The 19,946-nt window shown below is 42.1% G+C and overlaps 1 protein-coding gene and 1 pseudogene across 2 annotated transcripts; both read right to left on the minus strand.

Moving 5' to 3' along the window:
* Positions 1 to 279: 279 nt before the first annotated feature.
* Positions 280 to 2,254, minus strand: LOC114821136 (tyrosine-protein phosphatase RLPH2-like; annotated as a pseudogene).
* Positions 2,255 to 11,534: 9,280 nt separating this feature from the next.
* Positions 11,535 to 18,996, minus strand: LOC103420348 (ABC transporter G family member 39). Of its 2 annotated transcripts, XM_029092976.2 has the most exons (18): positions 18,096 to 18,996; positions 17,734 to 17,854; positions 17,518 to 17,606; positions 17,180 to 17,264; positions 16,770 to 17,060; positions 16,552 to 16,642; positions 15,562 to 16,462; positions 15,308 to 15,468; positions 15,059 to 15,162; positions 14,800 to 14,965; positions 14,495 to 14,697; positions 14,073 to 14,405; positions 13,600 to 13,974; positions 13,244 to 13,377; positions 12,935 to 13,162; positions 12,676 to 12,847; positions 12,334 to 12,588; positions 11,535 to 12,035 (listed from the first exon to the last, which is right to left on the minus strand). In XM_029092976.2, exons 1-18 carry the CDS (start codon positions 18,470 to 18,472, stop codon positions 11,766 to 11,768), a joined length of 4,356 nt encoding a protein of 1,451 aa, XP_028948809.2. In that variant the 5' UTR covers positions 18,473 to 18,996; the 3' UTR covers positions 11,535 to 11,765. The 2 variants fall into 2 exon arrangements, with proteins under 2 accessions (XP_028948809.2, XP_070667736.1); XM_070811635.1 differs by lacking the exons at positions 17,734 to 17,854; positions 18,096 to 18,996 and having other exon boundaries at positions 17,180 to 17,352; positions 17,518 to 17,585.
* Between the last annotated feature and the right edge of the window lie 950 nt (positions 18,997 to 19,946).

Here is a 19,946-nt window from a genome sequence, read left to right on the forward strand (position 1 = left end):
GGAGCTGTGTGCTCGTCGGTTAGGAGACATCCCCGATGGAAATTCCAGCCACGAACAAAACCTATGCTTAAGAATGGAGATAATGTAAAGATCGTTTTCCTTAAAACGCTGAAAATGTGATGGAAACAAGAGGGGTGCCAGTGTCCGAATTGTTCAGGCAAAAACTTCAAACAAATTATATCGTTACAATTGATGCACTTAAACAATTTATCAGCTCTACGGTTCTAGTACTAGCTCATTAGGATCCAATTCATTCGTTGTTTATGCGCTTTTACCAAATTTTGCTATCAAATAGATACTTTATTATAAGTATAGTATATGACAATGTAAGTATGTACCCCAGATTTGAAACTAGTTTGTCAACGCATCTGTATCTAGGACTATTTTCATATAAGGGAGCACAACTGCAGCCACTGGTCTTTCCGCCATACCACTACCTTCATCAATGGTCAGTCTGAGGCCTTCAATGTTAAGTTTCGCGTGATGACCGCTTACGACAATAGTTGGTTTCTCTGTCAGTTCCTATCAGGACCACAACACCGAATATCTATTGATTCCAGTTGCATTTCATTGTATGTTGTATATCAAATCTCAGTTAACCCACAAAAGATGAAGTCTTTATTGAGAACTAACGAACATAAGAAATACAAAAATCATCGGACAATAAACAACGAACGTTTTAGTAGAAAGGATTGCTGATATTAAGAGGTGGAAAGTCATTACCTTTGGTATATCCCATACATTTTTCCTCCCACTCAAAGCCTCTATCTTAGGCACCCGGGTGTCTTTGGCTTTCAAAAACGCCAACTGCTGCTTGACATCTTTATCTTTCTCTAAACCAGCATGCACAGCAATCAATCTACAGTGTTTGATTCGATCTGCAGTCTCTATGCAGACATTATCCTGGAAAAAACGCACATCATCAAGACCAACTAAGCTTCAGCATTTGGTCCTACAGTTCTCAACTACTGCATTCCGCTCCACCACACACAAAAAGAATGGGACAGTGAACCAATTGAAATTTAAAGGTTTTTTCTCACATTTTAGTAAATTTTACACCCCCGGCTCCAGTGTTCATCCAAAAAAAAAAAAGAACATAGGAAATAGAACAGGCATCACCTCTTCATGGACCCAAACCATATCAGAAAGAAACTTCTTATGTTTGTCAGGAACAGCCTTAACCAAATCTGCCCATAGCAATCATTCTTTCAACACAGAAAACTACATAACAAAGCTACAACATTGAATTTGCAAATAAAGCACACGGACCAGTCCGAGTATAAACATTGTAAGTATATGACACTAGGTGACCAAATCACTGAATACTAACAAGTTCTTTTTTGACAAAGACCATATTCTAAACTATTCTAAACTATGGGAAGGGGGACTTGCGTTTGAGTGCAAGGGGCGGGAACATTGCCCTAGAAAACTGCCCTAACCCACGTTTGCGAATAATAATAAATTAATAACATAATGGTACATCCATAATGACAAAAGAACTTAACAAAATGGATTAAATCAACAAACAATCCAAAACAAAAATCCAAAATCAGCAAACAAAAAATCCATGAATCTCACACACAAATCCAGCAAAATTGAAACACATACTAGCAGAACCATGTGGGACCCCATAGGATTCAAATGTGGGCCCATCATTATAAATCGACCTTTTGTACTCCGTCCCTTTTGTTGCATTAAACTTGGCCTTGATCTTCCCACCCAATCTCCTGCCCTGCAAGTGCATTCTCTCGTACCCATCTCCCTTAAACCACCCTTATCTCTCCTCGCTATCCGCATACTCCTTCCACACTTCGGAAAACTCCGACCCGTCGGGAGGCGGCTGCAGGACGCCCACGAAGGCGGCGAAGGCCAGGTCGTGGTTATCGGAGAGGAAGAAGTGCTTCTAATTCGGATATCTGGTGGGAAGGGAGATGAGAAAGTCGATGACTTTCCTGGTGTCCGGGCCGCGGTCGCAGTAATCCCCGAGGAAAATGATGAGGGCGGTGGAGAAATCTGATGGGTCGAAGGCGGATTGGAGATTGGACCAGAGATTCTAGAGCTTGGTGTGGAAGCCATGGGTGTCGCCGATGCAGGACACCACTCTGGGTTTTGCTTTTGGGTCTGACATTGAATCTCTGTGCAGATTTATGCGGAAAGTTTGAGTCTTGACTCTTGAGAGCTTGGGGATTATATATGTTGGGTGTTCGTGGCTGTCATTTACCGCCGGTTGTGTAATTTTTCTGGTTTGAACGTCTCACACAGTTTGGGCCCAGACGATATACCGATCGAAGTGTGGAAAGTCTTGGGAGAGACAGGTATAGCATGGCTCACTGACCTTTTCAATAGGATTTTGAAAACGAAGAAGATGCCAACTGAGTGGCGAAAGAGCACTTTGGTGCCTATCTACAAGAATAAGGGCGACGTACAAAATTGCATGAACTATATGGGTATTAAGCTAATGAGCCATACAATGAAGCTCTGGGAGAGAGTCATTGAGCATAGATTGAGGCAAGAGACACGGGTTTCAGACAACCAATTCGGGTTCATGCCAGGGCGCTCAACCATGGAGGCAATCTATCTCTTACGAAGATTGATGGAAAGATATAGAGATGGGAAAAAGGATTTACACATGGTCTTTATAGATTTGGAAAAAGCGTATGATAGGGTCCCAAGAGACATTCTTTGGAGGATTTTAGAGAAGAAAGGAGTACGAGTAGCATATATCCAAGTTATAAAGGATATGTATGAAGGAGCAAAGACTGCCGTAAGAACTCATAAAGGACAAACCGAAAGCTTCTTCATAACTGTAGGATTACATCAAGGCTTATCCTTAAGTCCTTACCTTTTTGCGTTGGTAATGGATGAGTTAACAGGACATATTCAAGATGATATTCCTTGGTGTATGCTTTTCGCAGACGATATAGTGTTGATAGATGAAACTCAGGAAGGGGTAAATGCGAAGCTTAACCTTTGGAGAGAAGTGTTGGAATCTAAAGGTCTTCGCCTAAGCCGATCAAAGACAGAATATATGGAGTGCAAGTTCAGTGCAAATGGAGGCCAAAATGAGTTAGGGGTGAGGATCGGAGATCAGAAAATACCAAAGAGCGATCTTTTTCGCTACTTAGGATCTATCTTGCAAAAGAACGGAGAATTAGATGGAGATCTCAACCATAGAATACAAGCTGGATAGATGAAGTGGAAGAGTGCATCCGACATGTTGTGTGACCGCCGTATGCCACTGAAGCTCAAGGGAAAATTTTATAGGACAACAATAAGGTCGGCGATGCTGTATGGCACAGAATGTTGGGCGGTGAAGCATCAACACGTACACAAAATGGGTGTAGCGGAGATGAGGATGCTTCGTTGGATGTGTGGGCACACGAGAAAGGATAAGATTAGGAATGAGGATATCCGAGGTAAAGTAGGAGTAGCCGAAATTGTAGGAAAATTGAGAGAAAATCGGTTACGGTGGTTTGGACATGTGCAAAGAAGGCCTACTGACGCTCCGGTTAGAAGATGCGACTACGGGACAGAGGTTCAGGATCGGAGGGGTAGAGGAAGTCCTAGGAAAACTTTGGAAGAGACTCTAAGAAAAGACTTAGAGTATTTGGATCTAACGGAGGATATGACACAAGACCGAGCACAATGGCGTTCTAAGATTCATATAGCCGACCCCACTCAGTGAATAAGGTTTTGGTGTATTTAACACAATACGTTGAAATGAAGCAAAACTTATTTATTGATATCTCCGATAAGTTACAAATATGTACATATACATGAGTCAAAATAAACAAACAAGAGGGAGCCTTCACAAAGGTTGCTTAGGAGAAGTCTCAGCAGTCGGTAGAGCCCCAGAAAGAGAAGGCACCGGAGGGGGATTATTCGGAGCCTCAGTACTGGACAGAACCCTAAAAGGAGGAGGCATCGAAGGTTGATCATTCGGAGCTTCAGTACGCGGTACAGCCCCAGAAGACGAAGGCAATAAATGCCTTTGGAACAAACCCACAAACCGCTGATGATCAAGTAAAACCTGACCATCAGATTCCTTCATCTGGTCAAGCTTCCTCTTCATGTTTGTAGCATAGTCATGTGCGAGCCGGTGCAACTGTTTATTCTCATGCTTGAGCCCTCTAATCTCTTGTTTGAGACTCATCACTTCAGCCGCTAATGATTCAACTTGGCGGGTTCGAGCAAATAGGCGCTGGGCCATATTAGACACAAAACCTGCACACTGAACATTTAGAGCCAGAGAATCCTTAACAGCCAACTCATCAGACCGTTTGGAAAGTAGTCTGTTATCTTTGGGAGTGAGACGGTTCCTGGCCACCACCGCAGCAGTCATATCATTCTTCATCACTGAATCTCCAACGGTAAGCGGACCAGTAGAGGATAAGAAGGATATGCGCCATATGTTGTCTGGAGAAGGCGTGGTTGCCTATTCAACGAGGTTCAAGTCAAAACGACGGTCGGAGGGGCCAGACATTTTCAAAAGTGTTGAAGAGAGAAGAGGTCGGATAAATCAAGATCTTAGAAGTGCAAGAAGGGAGCTTCTACTGGTGAAGATTCAAGTGTGCTTTGGAACTTAATGCCAGCCTCTATAAAAATCTACACTCGATGGAGCTTCAGAAATCGAAAAGGCGCTTGCCCAGAAATCGAAAAGGCGTTTGCTTTCTCAAAAGCTGGGCTACTCAGAGACCACGAGGGCCGATCTCAGAAATCGAAGAGGCGTTTGCTTTCTCAAAAGCTGGGCTGCTCAAAGACCACGAAGGTCGATCTCAGAAATTGAAGAGGCGCTTGCTTTCTCAAAAGCTGGGCTGCTCAGAGACCACGAGGGCCGATCTCAGAAATCGAATAGGCACCTGCTTTTTTCAGCCTTGTCAGCACCTGTCACATCCACACTCAGCTTTGCTGAAATTACGGGCATTCTGTTGAAGATTTCTGGTGAAGTAGAAAGCACGTGAATCTTACTGTTCAATCATCCACTTTCCACACGCACCATCAGCTCATGGGTACCATAGATAACTTTGCCAAAGATCTCTGACAAAGTTTAGACACGTGAAGCTTGCAGCTCCCACTACATCGCTATGACCAAGAAGGGTAAAAGAATAGCAAAGAAACAGCACTAACAAAGTTTAGATACATAAATTTTGAAGGTCTAACATCATATTATTACCTACAAGGGTAAAGAAACAGCACCGCTGCTGGATAATTGGAAAGTTCTTGTGTGTCAACCTCTGTGCTCTGTGGCAAGGTAGACTAGCAAACATGCCCAACCTTTACTTACATTCGAGAAAACACTCCCAACAAGATTGCTTGCTCCAAAATCGAAGAGGCACCGTCCTCCGAATCTCCAGAGCCAGACTCCCAACATGATTACTTTCTCAAAAATCGAAGAGACACCGCTCTCCGAATCTCGAGAGCTAGACTCCCAGCAGGATTGCTCTCTCAAAAATAAAAAAGGCACCGTTTTTCGAATCTCGAGAGCCAGATCTCCTTGGATAAAGCTTGTCTGTAATCTTCACACGCAGCATCAGCTTTCCAGATACCACAGACCACTTTTTCAAAGTGCTCTAACACACGTGAAGCTGGCAGCTCCCACTACCGTGCTATGACCAAGCAGGGTAAAGGAATAACATTACTACTTGTTGTTAGGGAAACTCCTATATATGTCGACCTTCATCCTCAACGGACAGCCAGACCTACAAAAATGCTTAACCCTTCCTCATATCTGAGAGGGCACTCCCAACGAAGCCTCTCGAAATACTCAGCTTTCTTTCCCCCTGATAATACCTCTGCAAACAAGCTACACCAGAGCAAGAATATCTCATATCATCAGGGTTAAAAGCAAGAGTATCCCATATCATGCTTTTTCCCTGTCTTTTCCTTTGGCCTTGTTCTTACCTGCAAGACAAGGAGAAATAGAGCAATCAGTCAGCACTTGGAATCAAGCTTCCAGTCAGGAACTGACTGCCTGGAACCCCTTACCTAATTACTTACCTGGCATTGCTCTCAAGTACCCATCTTCAACATCTTATGCTTCCAGAGAAGATACCACATCTGCCTGAGGAACAGATAGGGAAAGTGAGAAGGATACAAGGAAGCATGTGGAGACAAGCGTAACAGAACACGTGCCGATACATCCACTACTTTGTCAACAGCAAAAGTATCCCATATCAGCAGGATCGAACGTACTCTAGATTTGATGGACGTGTTTTGACCCTCAAATTCTTCAGTCGGCCTTATACTCTGGAGGAAACCAGAAAATCCTCCAGCCCAGTTCAAGAATAAGCCTGTGGAAAGTTACTTCTTCAAAAGCAAAAGTATCTCATATCATCTATTCTCATTTTCTTCTCTTTATCCTTCATGCTGCCTGTAAGATAGGGAGAATGAGAACAATCAGCCGGAACTCGAAATCAAACTTCTGATCTGGGACTGATTGCTTGGAGCTCTGATTGCTTACCTTGTCTGTCACCTCTTTCAGCAGATCCCCTAGCTTGGCGACTTGGGGGACTCCTACTACATGGTTTGTATCGCGCTTGACCAAGCCTGAAACTACAAGTAAGCTTCAAGTGAAATTGATACATTACCTTGTGCATCTCCACCAGTTAAAGATACCACCCCTGGATTGAGGAAGCGTACTTCCAGAGAAGACGCCACATCTACCTATGAGACAGTTAAGGCAAGTGAAGACGAGAGCCTGCACCTATGTCATTTGTACTAAATCATTCACTTGTACTTACTAAAGGAGAGCTTGAACCTATGTACTTGCGTAAACCCTTCACAATTAATGAGAACTCCTCTACTCCGTGGACGTAGCCAATCTGGGTGAACCACGTACATCTTGTGTTTGCTTTCCTGTCTCTATCCATTTACATACTTATCCACACTAATGACCAGAGCAATCTAGCGAAGATCACAAACTTAATACTCTCTGTTGTACTAAAGTCCTCACTGATTTTGTGCATCAACAATCCTTAAGTCCTTACCTTTTTGCGTTGGTAATGGATGAGTTAACAGGACATATTCAAGATGATATTCCTTGGTGTATGCTTTTCGCAGACGATATAGTGTTGATAGATGAAACTCAGGAGGGGTAAATGCGAAGCTTAACTTTTGGAGAGAAGTGTTGGAATCTAAAGGTCTTCGCCTAAGCCGATCAAAGACAGAATATATGGAGTGCAAGTTCATTGCAAATGGAGGCCAAAATGAGTTAGGGGTGAGGATCGGATATCAGGAAATACCAAAGAGCGACCGTTTTCGCTACCTAGGATCTATCTTGCAAAAGAACGGAGAATTAGATGGAGATCTCAACCATAGAATACAAGCTGGATAGATGAAGTGGAAGAGTGCTTCCAGCGTGTTGTGTAACCGTCGTAGGCCACTAAAGCTCAAGGGAAAATTTTATAGGACGACAATAAGGCCGGTGATGCTGTATGGCACAGAATGTTGGGCGGTGAAGCATCAACACGTACACAAAATGGGTTTAGACATGTACAAAGAAGGCCTACTGACGCTCCGGTTCGAAGATGAGACTACGGGATAGAGGTTCAGGGCCGAAGGGGTAGAGGTAGACCTAGGAAAACTTTGGAAGAGACCCTAAGAAAAGACTTAGAGTACTTGGATCTAACGGAGGATATGACACAAAACCGTGCGCAATGGTGTTATAGGATTCATATAGCCGACCCCACTTAGTGGGAAAAGGCTTTGTTGTTGTTGTTGAACGTCTCACACAGTTTACGTGATGTTATTACAAATTTGCAATGTCATATTGACATTCGATTACATTGGAAGTGAATTGATAATATTCCTTGATGTAACGATTGTCGTACTTAAAAGTTTATTTGTTCATCGACCATATTACCCATAAAATTACGTCATAAGGTTAATAAATGTGATACATGTAATATAATTTGTTAGTTATAGAGTCATAGACTTTGCCTGTTATGCAAGTGAGTCATACAACAACAACAACAACAAAGCCTTTTCCCACTAAGTGGGGTCGGCTATATGAATCCTAGAACGCCATTGCGCTCGGTTTTGTGTCATGTCCTCCGTTAGATCCAAGTACTCTAAGTCTTTTCTTAGGGTCTCTTCCAAAGTTTTCCTAGGTCTTCCTCTACCCCTTCGGCCCCGAACCTCTGTTCCGTAGTCACATCTTCGAACCGAAGCGTCAGTAGGCCTTCTTTGCACATGTCCAAACCACCGTAACCGATTTTCTCTCATCTTTCCTTCAACTTCGGCTACTCCTACTTTACCTCGGATATCCTCATTCACAATCTTCTCCTTTCTCGTGTGCCCACACATCCCACGAAACATCCCACGAAGCATCCTTATCTCCGCTACACCCATTTTGTGTACGTGTTGATACTTCACCGCCCAACATTCTGTGCCATACAACATCGCTGGCCTTATTGCCGTCCTATAGAATTTTCCCTTGAGCTTCAGTGACCTACGACGATCACACAACACGCCGGATGCACTCTTACACTTCATCCATCCAGCTTGTATTCTATGGTTGAGATCTCCATCTAATTCTCCGTTCTCTTGCAAGATAGATCCTAGGTAGCGAAAACGGTCGCTTTTTGTGATCGTCGCTAGATTGCTCCGGTCATTAGTTTGGATAAGTATATAAATGGATAGAGATAGGAAAGCAAACACCAGATGTACGTGGTCCACCCATATTGGCTACGTCCATGAAATAGAGGAGTTCTCATTAATTGTGAAGGGTTTACACAAGTACATAGGTTCAAGCTCTCTTTTAGTGAGTACAAGTGAATGATTTAGTACAAATGACATTAGGAAATATTGTGGGAGAATGATCTCGTAATCACGAAACTTCTAAGTTCCGGAGTGTGGTATCGTCTTGACTTGCCTTATCTGTCTCGTAGGTAGATGTGGCATCTTCTCTGGAAGTACTCTTCCTCCATCCAGGGGTGGTATCTTTAACTGGTGGAGATGCACAAGGTAATGTATCAATTTCACTTGAAGCTTACTTGTAGTTTCAGGCTTGGTCAAGCGCGATACAAACCATGTAGTAGGAGTCCTCCAAGTCGCCGAGCTAGGGGATCTGCTGAAAAGAGGTGACAGACAAGGTAAGCAATCAGAGCTCCAAGCAATCAGTCCCAGATCAGAACTTTGATTTCGAGTTCCGGCTGATTGTTCACATTCTCCCTATCTTGCAGGCAGCATGAAGGATAAAGAGAAGAAAAATGAGAAGAAATGATATGGGATACTTTTGCTTTTGAAGAAGTAACTTTCCACAGGCTTATTCTTGAACTGGGCTGGAGGGTTTTCTGGTTTCCTCCAGAGTATAAGGCCGACTGAAGAATTTGAGGGTCAAAACAAGTCCATCAAATCTATAGTACGTTCGACCCTGCTGATATGGGATACTTTTGCTTTTGACAGAGTAGTGGATGTATCGGCACGTGTGCTGTTACGCTTGTCTCCACATGCTTCTTTGTATCCTTCTCACTTGCCCTATATGTTCCTCAGGCAGATGCGGTATCTTCCCTGGAAGCATAAGATGTTGAAGATGAGTACTCGAGAGCAATGCCAGGTAAGTAATCAAGTAAGGGGTTCCAGGCAGTCAGTTCCTGACTGGAAGCTTGATTCCAAGTGCTGACTGATTGCTCTCTTTCTCCTTGTCTTGTAGGTAAGAACAAGGCCAAAGGAAAAGACAGGGAAAAAACATGATATGGGATACTCTTGCTTTTAACCCTGATGATATGAGATATTCTTGCTCTAGTATAGCTTGTTTGCAGAGGTATTATCGGGGGGAAAGAAAGCTGAATATTTCGAAAGGCTTCTTTGGGAGTGCCCTCTTAGATATGAGGAAGGGTTGAACATTTTTGCAGGTCTACCTGTCTGTTAGGGATGGAGGTCAACATATATAGGAGTCTCCCTAACAACAAGTAGTAATGATATTCCCTTACCCTGCTTGGTCATAACACAGTAGTGGGAGCTGCCAGCTTCACATGTTTTAACTTTGTCAGAGCACTTTGAAAAAGTGGTCTGTGGGATCTGGAAAGCTGATGTTGCGTGTAAAGATTACAGACAAGCTTTATCCAAGGAGATCCGGCTCTTGAAGTTGGGAAAGTGGTGCCTCTTCGGTTTTTGAACAAGTAATCCTGTCGGAGATCTGGCTCTCGAGATTCGGAGAACGATGCCTTTTCGATTTTTGAGAAAGCCATCATGCTAGGGGTCTGGCTCTCGAGATTCGGAGAGCGGTGTCTCTTCGATTTTTGAGAAAGTAATCATGTTGGGAGTCTGGCTCTCGAGATTCGGAGGGCGGTGCCTCTTCGATTTTGGAGCAAGCAGTCTTGTTGGGAGTGTTTTCTCGAATGTGAGAAAATGGTGGGCATGTTTGCTAGTCTATCTTGCCACGAAGCACAGAGGTTGACACACAGGGACTTTCCAATTATCCAGCAGTGGTACTGTTCCTTTACCCTTGTGGGTAATAATATGGTAGCTAGACCTTCAAAATTTATGTGTCTAAACTTTGTTAGTGCTGTTTCTTTGCTATTCTTTTACCCTTCTTGGTCAGAGCGGTGTAGTGGGAGCTGCAAGCTTCACGTGTCTCAACTTTGTCAGAGAACTTTGGCAAAGTTATCTGTGGTACCCATGAGCTAATGTTGCGTGTGGGAAGTGGGTGATTGAACAGTAAGATTCATGTGCTTTCTACTTCACCAGAAATCTTCGACATAATGCCCATAATTTCCGCAAAGCTGACAGGTGCTGACAAGGCTGGAAAAGTAGGTGCCTCTTCGATTTCTGAGATCGGCCCTCGTGGTCTCTGAGCAGCCCAGCTTTTGAGAAAGCAAGCGCCTCTTCGATTTCTGAGATCGGCCTTCGTGGTCTTTGAGCAGCCCAACTTTTGAGAAAGCAAACGTCTCGTGGTCTCTGAGCAGCCCAGCTTTTGAGAAAGCAAACGCCTCTTCGATTTCTGAAGCTCCGTCGAGTGCAGATTTTTATAGAGGCTGGCATTAAGTTCCAAAGCACACTTGAATCTCCACCAGTAGAAGCTCCATTCTTGCACTTCTAAGATCTTGATTTGTCCGACCTCTTCTCTCTTCAACACCTTTAAAAATGTCTGGCCCCTCCGACCGTCGTTTTAACTTGAATCTTGTTGAAGAGGCAGCCACGCCTTCTCCAGACAACATATGGCGCCCATCCTTCGTCTCCCCTACTGATCCTCTTACTGTTGGGGATTCCGTGATGAAGAATGATATGACCGCTGCGGTAGTGGCCAGGAACCTTCTCACTCCCAAAGATAACAGACTACTTTCCAAACGGTCTGATGAGTTGGCTGTTAAGGATTCTCTGGCTCTCAGTGTTCAGTGTGCAGGTTCTGTGTCTAACATGGCCCAACGCCTATTTGCTCGAACCCGCCAAGTTGAATCATTGGCGGCTGAAGTGATGAGTCTCAAACAGGAGATTAGAGGGCTCAAGCATGAGAATAAACAGTTGCACCGACTCGCACATGACTATGCTACAAACATGAAGAGGAAGCTTGAGTCATAGCATAACAAAAAAGATGCACGTAAAATCTAATCGTTTACTAAAAATGAAACTTGTCTACGTAACGTTCATATCACACCACTCACAATAATCATGACATTCCAACTCGTTCAGAATTGCATTTTTGGATAAACCCTAATTAAACACTCCTCCACCAGAAACTAGAAAACTAACACAAATTACAAAAACTAATACTCTCCCCAAGACTTTCTAATATGATGCAGTAGTATTGAAAGTTGGTTCTTTCTCTATCTCCTTTGGAAGTTGAGGAACTTGATGCCATAGGCAAACACAAAGAAGAAAAGAAGAACCCAGCCGACGTGTGCGGCGGCGACGGCCGGAAGGAAGTCATACTCAAAACCAAGGTCATCTTTGAGGAACTTCTTCAATGGCATGGTGCCATATCCAGGCAGGATAAGGTCAGCATTCTTGTCACCCACTTGGGATGTTACAAGGCCATAAAGTGTCCAGGCCACAGGGGAAGCCCAGTAGTACCACCTCCACCATATTGGTATTTGCTGCAAACACAATAGAAATTCAAAGTTAATTTTTGAACTATGGGCTTTCATGTAGTGAGGTTAAAAGAAAGGAATGTGCATCGACCGCATATATAGGGCTAGTTTGGGATTGTTTTCGTAAGAAGCATTTCTACTTATAAACAGTTTTGTTAGGAGTGCTTCTCCAGAAAACGTTTCTATGAGTCTAGAAGCTAAGTTGTTCTACCAAATGCAGTTAGAACAATGTTTGATAGTCAGAAATGCTTTTATCTCTTCTAGAAACAATCCCAAATAGGCCCTTAATTTTGATATGACGTACCGGTCTTGGAATGAGGAATCCGGAAAACAAGTTCCAGAAACTGAGGAAGAAGGACATGACAATGGCAGCAATCTGGTGGCCCGGAGTCAGTGCAACCACCATCATACCGTACATCGTGAAGTAGATGAAGCACATTAGGATATAGTAGTAGAACCAAAGGAATTTTTCGACTTTCCACTCGAATCCAATCATGGAGTAGAGAAGAAGTGTATATATAAATGTTTGGATTGCAACATAGATTGTCTCTATAGCCACCTGTAAAAAAAGGGGGGATAACTTGTCAATCAAGTAATATGATGTGTGCCAAAAGGTCTCTAACAATTTGTCAATTTTATACATCACCTGAGCAAATGCATAAGGCAGTTCAGAATACATTCCGGCAGCTCTTTCACGGTAGAAAACTGTTCTTTCAATGGCGACAACAGATTGGACCGCAGAAGCATTCGTGGCTCCAAGAAAAAGCACAGCAGCATACATAGCTCCCAAAAGGTTCATCAGATCTTGCTGTTGTGCTCTGTTACAAGAAAAAATTCGTTCATAATAAATAGAGATGCCAATAACATGATTTCGTCAATTTTGCGGTTAAAAAACCAGAGCTTACGTCTGCTGTCCCTTCTGCCAGAAGATAAGACCGAATAAGACACCGATGACAATGGTCATAAAGAATCGGATGGCATTGTACTGAGGATTTCTCCAATAAGACCAATGCATTTTCCAGAAACAAGCTTTGCACTGAACCGGGAAAGGTTGAGAGAATTTGGTTGGAAAGTAGAGATCTTTGGACCCGGGAGCTGGTGTACTAAGCTCTTTGATAAGCTCCTGGTTCTTCCTAAAAGAACATCAAGAGGAAGAGTGAGAATCATAAAACTAGAAATCATAGCTTACACGAGAAAGATATTACGACACTTACTGGTAAAGCGAGGAGTTTTGGTAAATGTCTGCAAAGTCCACATCAAGTTGAGTCTCAACTGCAGGAGCAGTGACCTCAAGCATCCATGTAGCAGGATTGTAACCGTCCTTGATCTTGGGCACACCCGGGATGGCCTGTGGAGGTTAAAGATACAAGTCCAGACCGCATTAAAATCACAGGAAATGACTTCCACACATGCATTTTCTTCTTCTGCATAACTAGTTTATTTTGGCACTTGATTCTCCTTTGATTTATTCAATGTAAGACGAGAAATAAACAGGGCTCGTGCGGAAATCACTTCTCTAAAATTACTAGTGAAGGACGTACAAGAAATAAGAAGTGAAAGGAAAACTCACTTCAAAATATTCTACAAGCTTGTGAGAGTGGCGGCCGAGGGGTCCAGCATAAATGACTTGCCCTCCACGTTTCATCAAGAGTAACTCGTCGAAAGATTCAAAAATATCTATGCTTGGCTGGTGAATTGTGCAGACAACAGTTCTGCCTGTGTCCACCGTGTTTCTCACAGTACGCATGACAATAGCAGCAGCTCTGGCATCGAGACCAGATGTCGGTTCATCCATGAAAATGATAGAGGGGTTAGCAACCAGCTCCACAGCTATGGTTAGTCTCTTCCGTTGTTCTGTTGAAAGACCATCTAGTCCCGGGAGGCCAACGAGAGAATTTCTTATTGGATTAAGCTCAACCAAATCCATGACTTCTTCAACAAACATCTGTATCACCATTAAAAAGAAGATTGAAAATAAGATTTCAAGATTAAATTGAAAATACGATTTAAAGTCTTGATAAGAAAGATTCCAGTGCAGCATACCTTTCGTGTTTGTGTATTGACATCAGAAGCAAGACGGAGCCAGGCTGAATACACGAGAGATTCATAGACAGTAACATGCGGGGAATGGATGTCATTCTGTTCACAATAACCGCTGACACGAGCAAATGTTTCTTGGTTCTTTGGATAACCAGATATGTTAATGGTTCCTTCGATATATCCACCAGTCTTTCTACCTGCCAGGACGTCCATAAGAGTTGTCTTTCCAGCACCACTAACACCTACAAGCGCTGTCAATATTCCCGGTCTAAAAGCACCACTGACATCTCGTAGTAATTGAAGGCGATCTTCTTCAACTCCATGAGTCTTCATTTCCTGAAATCAGTAACCAAAACGAGTATATTTCTTGATCGAAATGAGTATGTGAAGCATCAGGAATAAAATGTCTGAAATGAACGACTTACATGGGGCATATCCACAAAGTAGTTCACATGGTTAAACGCAAGCGAAAGGGGTTGGAAGGGTAAAACCATTCCTTTCTTTGGTGTATGATCCGAAGCACCAGCAATTTCTGAAGAACTTTTCACTGTCATTATTTCACTTAATGACTTCCTTCTCTTTCCTTCACTTTTGTCATCAGCTATGACAGCTTTCGAATCCCCGAGAGCTGATGTTGGTTCCCCGAAAAAGAAAATGAGGGGTGTGTCAGCTCCGGAACTTCATTTCCGTTAACAAAAGAGAGTAAAGCTCCAAAGTGAGATGAACTTACGGTTCAGAAAAGTCAATGCTGCAACGAACAAGATGTTGAAGAGAAGAGAAAAACCAAATAGTGCTCCAACACATATCCAAAACCAGTATTCATCTGTGAAGAATCCTCTAGACTTGAGAAGGACTTTCCCGACTGTAGTTGCGTTAATTCTTGGATCTGTATTTGGCTGCAAACGAAGATGAGAATTGATTAGATGAACGTGTTTTTATGGAACGAAAAATCATGAACAGAAGACAATCAAACCACAGAGAGATCTTACCGCGCTCCATCTTTTGTCAAGGAATTCATTCATGACGATCGCATTCTGTCCGTACATCATAGGAGAAATGTAGTAGCCCCATAGCATCCAAGGCTCAAGGTCATCTGCATTCATAAGAAGGATAGCTTAGAAAGTGAACAATCATTAATAATCTGAAATTTTCAAGGAACTTGGAACAAATTTAAACATGCGTCAGCTTGGTTTAACTACATTAACACGATAAGGTCAGATATAAGATCGATTACTTACTTTTGGCAACAATAAATCCTCCCAGGACAAATACCATTAGCAAGGTAAAGGTACCGAGCGTGTTAGCAACAACTTGTGTTCTTCCAAGTGCAGCAATGAACCGAAAGAGGGACAGAGCCATCTGATGTATGCCAAAGAATGCCAAGAACTGTTTGAAAAATCTGGAGCAATGAAGAAAAAATCGTGTGAGTTGGTGTTCTGGAAGGTATAAATTTATAAGATGGAAACTGAAAAATGTGAACACTACTATTTACCTGCTAGCAGATGGAGCAAATCCAATGGTGTAATAGGTAAGAATGATCCAAATCCCTGATTCCACGAACGAAAGTGGGATCCTGAGGACCCAAATTGGTAATCCAAAAGCCCACGCAGGATAAAACAAGAAATCCCTCTGCTTATAGAAAACAGGAAGTCTGAAAACAGTCATTGCCAGTTCCGCCATACCATTAAACATCACATTAATCAGACTGAAGAACAACGCTCCGAAAAATTTTCCTCCATTTTGTACTGTGCCCACAGGCATTTCTGTTCTAAGGAACACAGTGAAGGCAATCAAAGACATGATTGTAATCTGTGTGGTCTTGAATATGTACACGAACGAATTGCGCTTCATTAGCAGCCACTCCCTGGAAAAACATGCCTTGAACAATTCCCAGTTTGAAATGCCATACTTCTCTGTGACCAATGCAGCCGGATGAGCTCTGGACTTGTCGTAAGGAACCCTGAGATCAGCTGCAAGTTGTTGGCCACTCCGAAAAGAGCTGAAGGCCTCCACGAACTCAGGAACCGAGATATATCTGTAGGGCTGGCTTTTTTTTAACCAATACTGTTCTTGGTCCTTCTTGGATGTCACCTCTTGCAAAAAATCGGCAACTCCTTTCCTCTCTGGGCACTTGAATCCCACATGTTCAAAGAACTCGAGGACACTCTCGCGTGGACCTTGGTACACGATCTGCCCTTCCGAAAGCAGTATTAGGTCATCGAAGAGCTCAAATGTCTCCGGCGCGGGCTGCAGAAGAGAGATGACCATGGTAACATCCATTATGTGAACCAATTGCCGCATGTATCTGCATATCTGAAAAGTTGTGGAACTGTCTAACCCTGTTGATATCTCATCCATCAGAAGAACTTTTGCTGGTCCTACCAACATCTCCCCTGCACATTGTTCAAGCAATTAGTCCCTAAACCATAATTATAAGAAGATTTTATGAACAAAATTAATAATATGGTGTGAAAAACTATACCGGTGGTCACGCGCTTTTTCTGGCCACCGGAAATACCCCTTCTCATATCATCACCAACCATGATATCAGCACAGATATCCAATCCAAGTATCTGTCAAAATTTCTATACTAATTAGTCAGATTTTCCAAGAATCATAATCCAAAAGAGAATTAAGGGACATAAATAAACAGGGGCTCGCAGAAAACGTTTGTCTTAAAAGATGAAGGCAATTACGAACCTTGAGAACATAATCTGTGACCAAACTAGTCTTCTGGCCTGAGACTGAGGTGGCCTTCATGAATGCATCAATCTCGGGGTCAGGCTTGATTCCGGCTTCTTTCTCTCTTCTTGAGAGTTCAGCCAGCATTTGGTATCTAGTTCCGACACCCAAACATCGTCCCGAGAAATCCAACGTCTCTCTCACTGTCATTTCCCCATAGTGAAGATCATGCTGACTAATGTAAGCACATGTTCTTTTAGGAACAAACTCATTCAGTTCATGGCCACAATATGTGATTTTCCCAGAAATCTGATCACCATATTCTAAGTAATCAATAACAAAGCCTAATTATACAAGCTAATTAAACTATTTAGAGAGAGAGAGAGAGAGAGAGAGAGAGAGAGAGAGAGAGAGAGAGAGGATCTCACTCTTAGATCATCATCAAGCTTTCCTGCAAGTGCTAGTAACAAGGTTGTTTTGCCTGCACCTGGAGGACCCAAAAGTAGGGTCATCCTGGAAAATTATCATATCAGTAAACTGTCGAGAGCATTCACCCATGCACCTGAGGTCTGGAGTTCAATCTCCGATCCCCAAAACATAACTACATAGTTGATGAAATGAAAGGACAAATCAAAATTACATACCTATATAGAAAACAACAGATTACCCAAAAAAACTGAAACATATTTTTTTCTTTTTGAAATCTGCAAATCAACCACCAATTCCTTACAGTAATTGGAAAACAAAAGGACTTGTAATCTCATACCTGGAAGGTCTGACAATTCCACTGACATCTTTAAGTATCTGGATCTTTCTCTTTTTTGATGGAGCAAGCTTAATTAATCCCAGAACACTCTGCATCCCACAAAACAAACATCTTGAAAAATCATTAAAAATTGAAAGAAAGTTACAAATTTAAGAAGAAAAAATATTTCTTTCATAAGCTAGTCTTAAAAAAATGGAAAATCTGAAGAAATCAAACCTCAATAGTGTTTAAGGTAGCATTAAGCAGAGTAGGCAGTGCTCTGCTCCCAACATACACATCTCCTTCGATCGACAAATTCTCATATCGAACTTCAATCTTCGGAATTTCAATCCCCACTCTACAAAATTCACAGAAGTAACAAAAACCCAAATAAAAAAAACATTAAAAAGATCATTAAAAGGGCAAAAGATTATCATTATTTTAAGGAAAAAAAACACTTGGGTTTTGAAGACAAAGTTTCGTAGAGTTGAGTAGGGCATTGTGACCGCCCATGCACTCAAGTTTGAATCCCGTCCGCAAATTAGAGTAGTTCAGAATATCGTTTTTTTCAAAAAGAAAAGAAAGAAAGAGTCTCAAACCTATCAGTTCTGTCTCTAAGTCTTCTCAAAAACTTTTCGTTATCATCTTCCACAACCTTCAGTATACTCTCCATCAACTGCTTCTTGTCCTGCATTCCCAACCTCGTCACGTCCACCTCATCAGTCACCACCTTTCCGCTATCCAGCACCTGCCTCAGCATCCCTCTTTTCAACCTGTCATACGTCGGCAGCCGTTCGATCGCCGCCCACCGCAGCTCCTCCTCCTCGTCCTGCCGCCCGCTCCTGTTGAACACATCCGGTGGTGCCTGCCACACTTCCCGGAAACTCGTGGACGCCCAGCTCCGCTTGCTCCCCGACCCCCAGCTCCTCTGGCTCGTCGACCGAGCCAGATCGTCCCCCGCCAAAGCCGCCGCCATTTGTTCTAATTCAGCACAGCTTTTGCTTCTGAGTATTGGCCACCTTTGTTAGGACAACCGTGTCAAAGGTAGCATGTGTGACAGACACTACTTTTTAGCAACGACAACCGTGAAGTCGTTGTATTAACTGAACTGTGCGGTTCTTTCGGATACTATAGCAAACTCAGATGCTTATCTTTGGCCGAAACTAACTCAGGGGGCTTACAGAAATAGTTGGTGGTGGTGCGACTAAATCATCGTCGGCAAAACGGGGTGCCACGGTGGTGCACTGACTCTGGCCGCCGTAAAAGAGAGTAAGAGAGTGCTTTTAGGAGATTTTGGCGAGGGTCTCAATTTCATATGCAGCGGCAGGGGATTTCACACGCACGGCAGCTTTGAATTTAGGAATCTTCATGTAATTGGCGCTGATGTGTGCTGATGCTGACTGTTTATATTTATTTAATTTTTTGGGTATACAAACCCAGATTGAGTAGATATTTTTTAATGGCAGGAAACACAGCCGGACACTATTAATATAAACGAAAACTAATGAAAAGTTTTTAAAAAAAATTTCTTTTAATGAAAAGTCATTTTTAAAGGTATAGTGAATAGTATCAATTAAAGGTAAAAATGTGATTTTTCGTTAAAAGTGAACAATACCAGGAATGTTTTATTAAAATTCTCATAGTATAATATAATTGATTAGAAATTTGAAAATAAAAATTACAATCAATTGATTATGACATTAGATGTAGAGTCGTATTTTTAATAAAAAAAAAAACGATATTAAAGAGAAAATTCGAACTCAAAATCTCAATAATATTTTTAACTAACTCAGCTATAAGTGTTTTAGAGGTTTGGTGTTTGGGTGTAGTATATGTGGGTTGTTTTAACGTGCGTTTGTAACACTGCTTCTACAGCTCACTTTTAACTCACTGCTTTTTTTTTTTTTAATTGCTACCCATTGTTTTTTTTTTTTTTTTATGTTATTTTACAAGAGTGTATGTTTTGTTACTTTTTAATCCCAAAAATAAACAAGAGTGGATGCTCGGGTGCATTTCATGACAAGTAGATAGAGCAATTAGCAAGTTTCAACACCTAATTAACCCAACACTGCAATTAATTATCACAAGTTGGTCTAGTGGTTGATGATGAATTCTAGATTTGTATTCCATATGACACGTTATGTGTCGTTATCTGGCGTTGTGAATCACACGCTGGTAATTAGAAGAAGACTGAAATATCCCTATGAGTTTTTATAATCCTCGAAAAAGTGCACTGTCGTGCTAGTCCCTTTTTATAAAATAAAAAAATACTGCAATTCAGTCTTTAGGTTAAGAACTGTGTAAAAACTAAAAAGTTGTATCGCATTGTTTATTTATCGTTTTTCTTTGTTGTATAACTTATATTGGAGAAAAACGAACCTAGACTCTGAACTTATTGTAATCCTGTTGGCTGGTTACAACACTTGTCCTCTTCACTTGAACTAACCTCA

This window comes from Malus domestica, chromosome 14 (assembly GCF_042453785.1).
Source record: "Malus domestica chromosome 14, GDT2T_hap1".
NCBI lineage: Eukaryota > Viridiplantae > Streptophyta > Magnoliopsida > Rosales > Rosaceae > Malus > Malus domestica.